Here is a 10,274-nt window from a genome sequence, read left to right on the forward strand (position 1 = left end):
TTAAATGAGTTTATCAATACATTAATTATATAGGTGTGTCAATTCCGGTTAAATCACTTTATTCATTAAATCTTTGTATTTTTAGTAAGTGAAGTATATTTTGTTACATGCTTTATCCTTTTTATTTTTGTATAAAGTTTACTATTTATACTTTTATAGACATATATTTCTAATCCTATAAATTACTTCTAATGTTAATTTTATTCAAAAATTAATTATAAACTTTAAAAAATAATAATTATTTTTATCTCTATTTTTTTTATTAAATTAACAAACCAACATAAACCATATACACGAGTTTAAAATCAGTTTATATAAAACACATCACTTTGATATGAATTATCAAGAAAAAAGTTACAATTACATAAAATGTAAAATCAAGATCTGATACCTAATTGCATAAATTTACATTTGTACAGATTTAAACAATAATAATTATTTGTAATCCTAATTTTAAATCAATAAACTCGTCCAACATCAAATTTACAAAAAAAAAAATCAAAAAGAAAATAAGAGGAACATAAAAACATTTATCTAGTGCTGTCAAAACGGGCCATCCGGTCCAGCTCATTATACGGATTGATTACTTAGTGAGTCAATCCAATCCGACTAATTTATTAGTGAGTCAGAAAAATTTGAACCTGGTCTGACCCATCACGAGTTGACGGGTAAACGGGTTGACTCATTAGCTCACTTGTTTACAATTTTTTTCAAATAAAAAAATTATTAACTTTTTATAATTTAAATCTAAGCAAATTTCACTCCAAGGTGTTTAATTAGTTTTGAAAATAGAGAACTTAAATAATTTTTTAAGGAAAAAAATAATAAATATTTTTTTTATAAAATTAAAAATAAAATTTAATAAAATAAAATTAGATAGGTGGGTTGGTGAGCCAACCTGACCCACCACGAATTCAACCCAGATGAGCCGGATTTAAATGAACCAGGTTGAAATCTGACCTGCATAAAAAATACAATTATTTCAAACCCAATTCAGCCAAAACTCATGGTAAACCATATTGATTCACGAATTATAACCCATTTTAACAACTCTATGGTGTTCAAACTCTTTGTACGACTTTTTATTACGATGATATTTCTTTCTAAAACCATTTAAAAAATATATATAAGCACTGCAAATTATTATTATCTTAATTCAATCGGAATCCTTAATATTATAACTTATTATTAGACCGGTTAGACTTTTAAAAGAAAATAAACTAAAGTCTGTCTGTGCAAATAAAATTTAATTTTTTTAAAGAAAATAGAAAAATCGCCAAATCCTCCTTTCTTTATAATAAAAATGATGTGATTGATTAAACTCCATATCAATATGAATTCATATTTTTAATTCGCTAATATGGTGGGTTATAATGGTTGATAAATTAATATTTTAAAAACTTATTATAATTATAATAAAAAATCATAATCTTTATATTGTATTATTTAAAAAATATAAGAATATATTATTATTATTATTTAAATTATGAACATCTATAAATTAATTTCAAATATAAGCTAGTAATTTATTGAAAATATTAATTAATTATTTAAAAATTTGACAAAATATTTACATAATGTATTTTTCTAGTATATATATATATATATATATATATATATATATATGTATGTATGTATATATAAATTAAAAGAAAAATTAGTTGACCATTTTGTCATCTTTGCCCTATATACCTCACTTTTTAATTTCAAAAACAAAAGTGAGGTGAAATCATTGGATTTTCTTTCAAATAGAGAATTAAGAAATAGTCTGATCCAAAACCAAAAATTATTTTAAATAAAAATACTAAATTTTATAAAAAATGACAAACAGAAAAATGTGAAAAACTTCAAACATAACATTTTGGACCTGGTTTGGTTACAGTTATCAGGTTTGAAGTCACGGGCTTCAGCTTCCGCGACGGGCCTCTAAAAAGCCCGCGAGTATTTCCCGCCACCAACACCACAGAAAGTGGAAACGCTCCCACTACATCACTCATACGCAAAACAAATGCGCGCCTTATCACTGTTCGTACCAACATTTCACAAATCTCAGACACAGTTTCGCTCTGAAACTAAACCCTACTTTAAGCAATGGCTGAAAATTTCGACGACCTAACCAATAAGCTTCCCGAGCTCAAATTAGGTAATTCGCCATTTTAAAGAAGAGAAGTTTGCTTATATCTTCACATTGTTTTATATGACAGTACTTTTTTTGTTATTGTTGGTTATTTGAAGTTTTGCTAACCGCTTTCCTCGTTTTCTTTTATCGCTGTTATTAGATTCTAAGCAAGCGCAAGGGTTTCTATCATTTTTCAAAACCCTACCTGAGGTAAGTATTATAATGTCTTTCCTTTCTTGTTTCGTCTTGGAATCGGACTTGGTTCTGTTGCGAGATTGTTGTAAGCACTACATGATTTCGTCCTTACCTGTTGTTTTTTCTTGTCATTAAAGATACTACATATTTAGCGCATGATTTATACACTTCAGAAAGAGGCTAAGTATCAAGTACTTAGTCATGTACTTATTATTGTTTACATTTTCTAAATTTAGTGAAGCAACTATGGTGTTTTCGTAACATGTTTAGACCCATCAAAATAATTCTCTACACCAAGTTATTTATCAAGTTTATGATATTTATACCGGTGTCAATCATTTCCTTAGCAGTGAAAATTTAACATTTGTTGTTTTAAACAACTGTTGTTTGACACGTTGTTTAGCTACTTTTTTTGTTTACTCATTATTAAAACCGCTTATATGCAATCCATTTTTTGCCCCTTTAATTGGTGCTGGTTTAATGGTTTTGTCACGTTGTAAATTGGTGTAGTTACTTTTCCATTTTTACTTTTACTCACTATTTTCTTTTCTGTAACAGGATCCAAGGGCTATACGGCTTTTTGATCGTAGGGTAAGTTTATAGATGAAATTGCTCTTTTTTGATGTTAAGTTTTGAATTACTCTGTTCAATAGATGCCAAGTGATTCAAATTCCGTACAAGCATGTCCTGCAGATATCTTGAGAAGCAGCTCATGATCTCTGAAATGTCCCAATCTCTTTTCTTTTCACATTTCTCTTATATTATATGGGTTTCTTAAAGAAGAATAATTTTATATAAAATGACTTTCTTCATCTCAGCAATATTTATTAAAAGACTTTTAAAATTTGTAATCCTGAAGTACTTGATATAGAAACAAGTCCTAAATTTTAAGATTGACGTAGTCCAGTTAATTACTATTTAATATGTGCTAGAATATAAAAATATCTTGGTTAGGTATTATTTGTGGATTGTTTAAAATAAGATGCTTAAAGCTCGGTAACCTGAAAGTACTTCTAGAAAAAATTATTGTCCATGGTTTACAAACCATCTTGCTGCAACTTATTTTCATCTTTTGAAGAGTTTCTTCAATTTTTGTTATAAATTTTCGGAATGTTTTCTTGTTACATAGAATTTTCTTATATTATATCAACAAGATTCTTTAGCTTTATTTCCTCCTTTTAATGCATTATGATTATCAGAACTGGATTAAATGCCCTTTTAAAATTATTCAGGACTATTATACTGCCCATGGCGACAATGCAACTTTCATTGCAAAGACCTACTACCACACTACGACTGCCATGCGACAACTGGGCAATGGATCAAATGCTCTTTCCAGTATTAGTGTCAGCAGAAACATGTTTGAAACAATTGCTCGTGATCTCCTTTTGGATAGAACAGACCATTCTCTTGAGCTCTACGAAGGTAGTGGTTCTAATTGGAGACTGGTCAAAAGTGGAACGCCTGGTAATATTGGTAGTTTTGAAGATGTTCTGTTTGCTAACAGTGAAATGCAAGATTCTCCTGTTATTGTTGCTTTGTCACTTAACTTCCGTGAAAATGGTTGCACCATTGGGTTAGGATTTGTTGATCTAACTAAGAGAGTGCTTGGGATGGCTGAATTCCTTGACTGTCACTTTACAAATGTGGAAGCAGCATTGGTTGCACTTGGCTGCAAAGAATGTCTTATACCCATAGAGTCTGTCAAATCTACTGAATACAGAATGTTGCGGGATGTGTTGACTAAATGTGGTGTGATGTTAACCGAGAAAAAGAAATATGAATTTAGAGCCAGGGATCTGGTGCAGGATCTTTGCAGGCTTGTTAAAGGTCCTATCGAACCAGTTCGAGATTTTGTGTCTGGATTTGAATATGCACCTGGTGCTCTGGGGGCATTACTATCTTATGCAGAGTTACTGGCAGATGAAAGCAATTATGAAAACTATACCCTTCGTAGGTACAATCTTGACAGCTATATGAGGTTAGACTCTGCAGCCATGAGAGCACTTAATGTCCTGGAAAGCAAAACTGATGCAAACAAAAATTTCAGTTTGTTTGGTCTCATGAATAGGACTTGTACTGCTGGAATGGGAAAACGGCTATTGCACATCTGGCTTAAACAGCCATTGGTAGACGTGGCAGAAATTAATTCTAGATTGGACATAGTACAAGCATTTGTAGAGGACACTGTGCTTCGGCAAGATCTGAGGCAGCATCTGAAAAGAATATCAGACATTGAGCGACTGATGCACAATCTGCAGAAGCGACGAGCTGGTCTGCAACATATTGTTAAACTTTACCAGGTAAAGTCTTGTCTGTATTTACATTTAGGTTTTGATAAGCTATGGAATTTTACCTACGGTATGGCTATCTTACAATTTTGATAAGGTCAACATAAGAAATCTGATTATATATAACTGTTTACATGGCTAATGATACAGCATGCTGTTAACTCCACTATTACTTTTGGTTGCAGTCAAGTATTCGACTACCTTACATTAAAACAGCTTTGGAAATATATGATGGGCAATTTTCCTCAGTGATGAGGAGTAGGTATTTGGAACCTCTTCAGTTATGGACTGATGATGAGCACCTGAACAAATTCATTGGGCTTGTAGAAGCTTCTGTTGACCTTGATCAGCTGGAGAACAGGGAATACATGATTTCTCCAAGCTATGACTCTACACTAGCTAACCTAAAGGAACAACGAGAATTACTAGAGAGCCAAATACATAACTTGCATAGACAAACTGCTGATGATCTTGATCTGCCTATAGATAAGGCATTAAAGCTAGACAAAGGCACACAATTTGGACATGTTTTCAGAATCACAAAGAAGGAAGAACCAAAGATAAGGAAGAAGCTCAATACCCAGTTTATTGTACTGGAAACCCGGAAAGATGGAGTGAAATTTACCAACACGAAGCTCAAAAAGCTAGGTGATAAGTATCAACAAATTCTTGAGGAGTATAAAAATTGTCAAAAGAAGTTAGTTGATAAGGTAGTTGAAACAGCGACAACCTTTTCTCAGGTGCGTATATATGTAAAGCAAGTTTAAATTCAATTAATGCATCGGAAAAAAATTGTTTTCTTTTGTTTCTGATACTACTTCAATATGCTTTCAATCAAGCTGTATTAAATACAATTTAAGCTAATTCAAAAACACTTGTTATGTCTCAAGATCACTTATTCTTCTGCTCTAAATTGAAGAAATTTTTGTTTTGCAGGTGTTTGAATCTTTGGCCGAAATAATATCTGAATTGGATGTATTACTGAGCTTTGCTGATCTAGCTTCTAGTTGCCCTACTCCCTACACAAGGCCTGATATCACTCCAGCGGTACTTAATTTGCTGTTTTCAAAATAACAGGATGCTTTTCGTCTTGCATTTGTCCCCCTTCTCTATTTATCCCCTGTTTTGGTTGGAGATATCTTTTTTGGAACGATGTTTAATGTTTTCATTTTTTATTTTTTATAGGATGAAGGAGATATTATCTTAGAAGGCTGCAGACACCCTTGTGTGGAAGCCCAAGACTGGGTGAATTTTATACCAAATGATTGTAAGCTTGTAAGTGTTAACGAGATCCATGGAAAGTCATTCACATTTCTTCATTTAAATTAGGAACTTATAAGTTGATTTTTTTTTTTTTAATTTTTTCTTTTTGTAACAAACCAGGTCAGAGAAAAAACTTGGTTTCAAATAATAACGGGGCCTAACATGGGTGGTAAATCAACATTCATCCGGCAGGTGCTTATCTTCTGTACCATTTTAGTGGAAAAATTATCACCATTTAATTGTCTTGTGAATTTTATTGTCGGACCTCTTCCATCTATTTTTGCACTGTTTGTGTAGACATTTTATACCTCGGAATTCAGATATGAGCATTCTTGCTACCCACGGTTAACAGAGTTTGTTCTCTACGTAGGTGGGTGTGAATATTTTGATGGCACAAGTTGGTTCATTTGTTCCTTGTGACAAAGCCAGCATATCTGTTCGTGATTGTATTTTTGCCCGTGTGGGTGCTGGTGACTGCCAAGTGAGTCCTATAGTGCATTATTTGCCCTTGTTAGTTGCATATCCCCACCCCTATCTCTGAAACTGTTTGTGGCTTATAATAAAAATAAACCAACTTGTATGATTTTCTTTGTTGCTTTTAGACTATTTGAATGCATGAAATTAAACTTCTTTAGCTCTTATGTTACTTTAATTTTATTTCTGTTGCTAGAATACGTAACATCATTAACGGGATTTTGAGTTGCTTAAACATGGTAGAAGTTGTATGTGTCTGTAAGGGTATTACCAACTGCAAAAGGTCATCACTTTTTTCAGTGCCCATCTAGAATGGCATTCTGTTATTTTTTAGGTTTATATTTAAAACAGCAATTTTTAAGTTACTGTTTGATGCTCAGTAAATCTATTGTGATGTTGTCCCTAATTTAAATTCTGATTTTTTTTTAATTCTCCCCAGCTACGTGGTGTTTCTACCTTCATGCAAGAAATGCTTGAAACTGCATCGATATTAAAAGGAGCAACTGAAAAGTCTTTGATAATCATTGATGAGTTGGGGCGTGGGACATCAACTTATGATGGATTTGGTTTGTCTTACTCTTCTTTATTTGTGTTCATGTTGCAATATCTTAAATCTGAATCGTTATTTTCAAATATACGTTTCCAACTAAGTTACTCATGTTGTACTCTCTTACTGACCTGTACAATGGCTTCTTCTACCTGAGATAAAAAATAAAATTAAAAAAGTAGTAAATCTCATCTTCTATCTTAATTCTTAATGTGAAAACTTATGTCTTAAAGTTTTGCTCTATTGCTTTTTCCTGTCTTCAGTCACTCGTTAATTTATATAGGCGAACCATTTTTGGAAATTTTATGGCCTTGGAATTCTCTGCTGCCTGAGTCCTTGTATTTCATGTGCTTGTCTAATGTTTACTACTAAGTTAGTATCTATAGCTGACGGCAAGGATACTCTGATACAACTTGTTAGCTCAACCTTCACTAGGCCAAAAAGTATAATTGATAAGCTTGATTTGAACTTTGTTTTCTTGAGGATTGTCAGAGTTGCGTCTATATTAAGGGACTACACCCTTTATAAATGCCATGATCTGAGATATTAATTAGGGACAACATTTTAATTCCTTAATTTTTAAAAATATGATTTTAGTCCTAAATTCTAAATTTAAAGGACCTAAAAAAATTTCTAATAAGTCATTTTTGTCTATCAAATTTAGTGTTTGGGGACTATAACCATGTTTTTAAAATTTGAGACTAAAAATAGAATTTTTTAAATTTGGGGTTTCGAAATCAGGTTTTTAAATTAGGTCATTCTTTTGTTTTACTGGAAAACACCGTACAAATGCCAATTTGTATTTTTTTTATAAAATAGTGTTGCAGTAAAAGTTTGTATCAAATGAAGTATCCTCTCAACATTTCATGTGGATTTGAAACCAATTCGTACATTTTGATAATATAGTTTGTTAAATATAATGAACAAAAATAGTTGTCAGTAAAAGTTTATTGATATCCTATTTTCTTAAATTTAGCATGCAAGGTAAATTTGTGATTACTTGTAACGTAATGGTTGGATTGATAAAATTTTCATTCTGCAAAAAGATTATTCAATGGTGGCATTGGTGTAATAAACAGTGGTTTGAAACTGTTGGTTTAACCCAGGTTGGTAATCGAAAGCCCTTACACGTTTCAGTACATATAAACTTAAAACAAGTTTTTATTATATACAGGTCTAGCTTGGGCCATTTGTGAGCATATTGTTGAAGTTATCAAAGCACCTACTTTGTTTGCCACCCACTTTCACGAGCTGACTGCTTTAGCCCTTGAAAATGTAAACAACGATCCGCAGAAGCAAATTGTTGGCGTGGCAAACTATCATGTTAGTGCGCATATTGACTCATCAACTCGAAAGCTAACTATGCTATATAAGGTAAATACATTCCAAACATTCTTTTCATTTAGCAATTCACGCTTTTCCTATCAGTTTTATGACTAAGGTTCCTCATTAGCGGAAAGCACTTTTATGAAGCCTATTTGGAACATTTTTCTCCCCAGAAGTGAAGAACTTAAACAGTTTTTACTCTACTAAAAGTTAATTCAAGAATTCTACAACTTTTAGTTTTTACCTCCGCATTACATGCCAGCAAAATCTTTGGCAGATTGTCACCCGTATTCCACTTCAATTAGTTTTCATTTTCTAGATGTCGTCAATCCTTTCATGAGGTTTCATTTATACCTTGGTTTACCAGAAGGTGATATTGCTAAGAAATTTAAGGATATGAGAAGCTTTAAAGGGGGACAGACAATGAAATAAGGTAGTTATATTTGGCTTGAACATTAAACTATAGTATTAGACTTAGGTTTATATTGAAAAAAAAAAAATCCTCTTGACCCTTTCAAGTGATACATTTCTGCGCACAAACAATTGACCATTATTCTGAAATCAGAACAATCAATCAACAACCAGAGTCATGTTTTCATTAGCCTAGCACTTACGGAAAGGGAAAAAAAGACCTACCCAGTTTTCTCAAAAGTATTGTGAAGAGATTGAATGACTCGCGATTTACTTATGTGTCCTGTTACCAGTAAACGCCTTGTTACTGTTGATTACGGAAGTCTGTCCCAAATGCATCATCCACAAATAAATCTTCCAGGATTCTTGTTACTGTTGATTCTTAACCAATTTTTTAATTACATTTTTTTGGCAATGAGCTTAAGACATTCCTTCTCAACAAGTCTGGCCATCAAGTTCGAAAACTATAGTAATGTAGTCAAATAGGAATCTGCATTTACATCAACTCTTTTTTCACACGTTTCTACATTTTAGGTTGAACCTGGAGCTTGTGATCAGAGTTTTGGTATTCATGTTGCTGAGTTTGCTAACTTCCCTGAAAGTGTTGTTACCCTAGCTAGAGAAAAGGCGGCAGAATTAGAAGACTTTTCTCCCCCTGCAGCATCCTTAGCTGATACTACACAGGAGGTATAGCTAATTGCAATTTTTCTGTTTCTCTCATTGATATGTGATATTAAAAAACATCATTTCTCAGAATAAACAGATTAGAAAATAAGGATTTCTCTTAAAAAAAATGGGCTTATTGTATGAGGAAGCAATGTGTTTCCTTTAATTCTGGCGATTGAAGTAGCCAGGTCTAATTTGAAAACTTCAGTAAGTAAAATGATGTTTGGTTAATATATGATTATTCTTGTAATACTCTAGTTTATTCATCAACGAGAGAATCTTCTATGTAAAACTGGTTCCGTGTGAATGTTCCATGGAGTGAACATATCACATGCACGTGCACTTAACTTTAACCCTCTTCTTCGAGCTTAAGAGGATAGCACTATCTCGTGCGTGCCTGTTTGCTGAGAGCCACTTTTAATTTCTTACCGTATTATTTATTCTTGACATGTTGAAACGTTTTCTTCACTTGTCTGAATTTGAAAAAAAAAATCAGAAATAATAGCCTCGGTATTGGCAACAGTGAACCTACGGCATTGGAATGAATTATTAAAAATTTGCGATTATAATTTGCAGGTGGGTTCTAAACGTAAGAGAGTGTTTGAATCCGATGACATGTCTCAAGGGAGTGCAAGGGCACGGCAATTTCTTGAAAAATTTGTTGCTTTGCCACTGGTTTCCATGGACAAAATGCAAGCGTTGCAAGAAGTAAGGAAGTTAACAGAAAGTTTGGAGAAGGATGCCGAACACTGTAATTGGCTGAAGCAATTCTTGTAGTTCGAAAAAATTAGTTAGTACCCGTGCATGTTGTGAATTTTGAAGAGCTTCTTGCTGTGTACATGATGTGTTCAATGGGTTAGGTAAACACAGAGTAGTGCCAGGGTGTTTTGTAAATTTATATACGGACTGTAGGGAGGTTAAGGAGAAATGTGTATTCTAATCTTAGTTTGATTTTAATGTTATTTTTCAAAATTTAGAAGAC

The 10,274-nt window shown here is 32.6% G+C and overlaps 1 protein-coding gene across 1 annotated transcript; it reads left to right on the forward strand.

The window, feature by feature from the left end:
• The first annotated feature begins 1,865 nt into the window (after positions 1 to 1,865).
• On the forward strand, positions 1,866 to 10,274 carry LOC106769444 (DNA mismatch repair protein MSH2). Its single transcript, XM_014655065.2, has 13 exons — positions 1,866 to 2,143; positions 2,280 to 2,329; positions 2,873 to 2,905; positions 3,547 to 4,617; positions 4,791 to 5,345; positions 5,542 to 5,652; positions 5,791 to 5,880; positions 5,989 to 6,060; positions 6,239 to 6,349; positions 6,782 to 6,908; positions 8,064 to 8,263; positions 9,161 to 9,313; positions 9,869 to 10,274. Exons 1-13 carry the CDS (start codon positions 2,092 to 2,094, stop codon positions 10,067 to 10,069), a joined length of 2,826 nt encoding a protein of 941 aa, XP_014510551.1. The 5' UTR covers positions 1,866 to 2,091; the 3' UTR covers positions 10,070 to 10,274.

This window comes from Vigna radiata, chromosome 7 (genome assembly GCF_000741045.1).
Source record: "Vigna radiata var. radiata cultivar VC1973A chromosome 7, Vradiata_ver6, whole genome shotgun sequence".
NCBI lineage: Eukaryota > Viridiplantae > Streptophyta > Magnoliopsida > Fabales > Fabaceae > Vigna > Vigna radiata.

Bases quoted from the DNA above. Each gene is read 5' to 3' on its own strand.
- LOC106769444 (XM_014655065.2), top strand. From the start codon at position 2,092: ATGGCTGAAAATTTCGACGACCTAACCAATAAGCTTCCCGAGCTCAAA. The intron at 4,618-4,790 runs GTAAAGTCTTGT...TTTTGGTTGCAG, and splicing joins ATATTGTTAAACTTTACCAG to TCAAGTATTCGACTACCTTA. The intron at 6,909-8,063 runs GTTTGTCTTACT...TATTATATACAG, and splicing joins ATCAACTTATGATGGATTTG to GTCTAGCTTGGGCCATTTGT.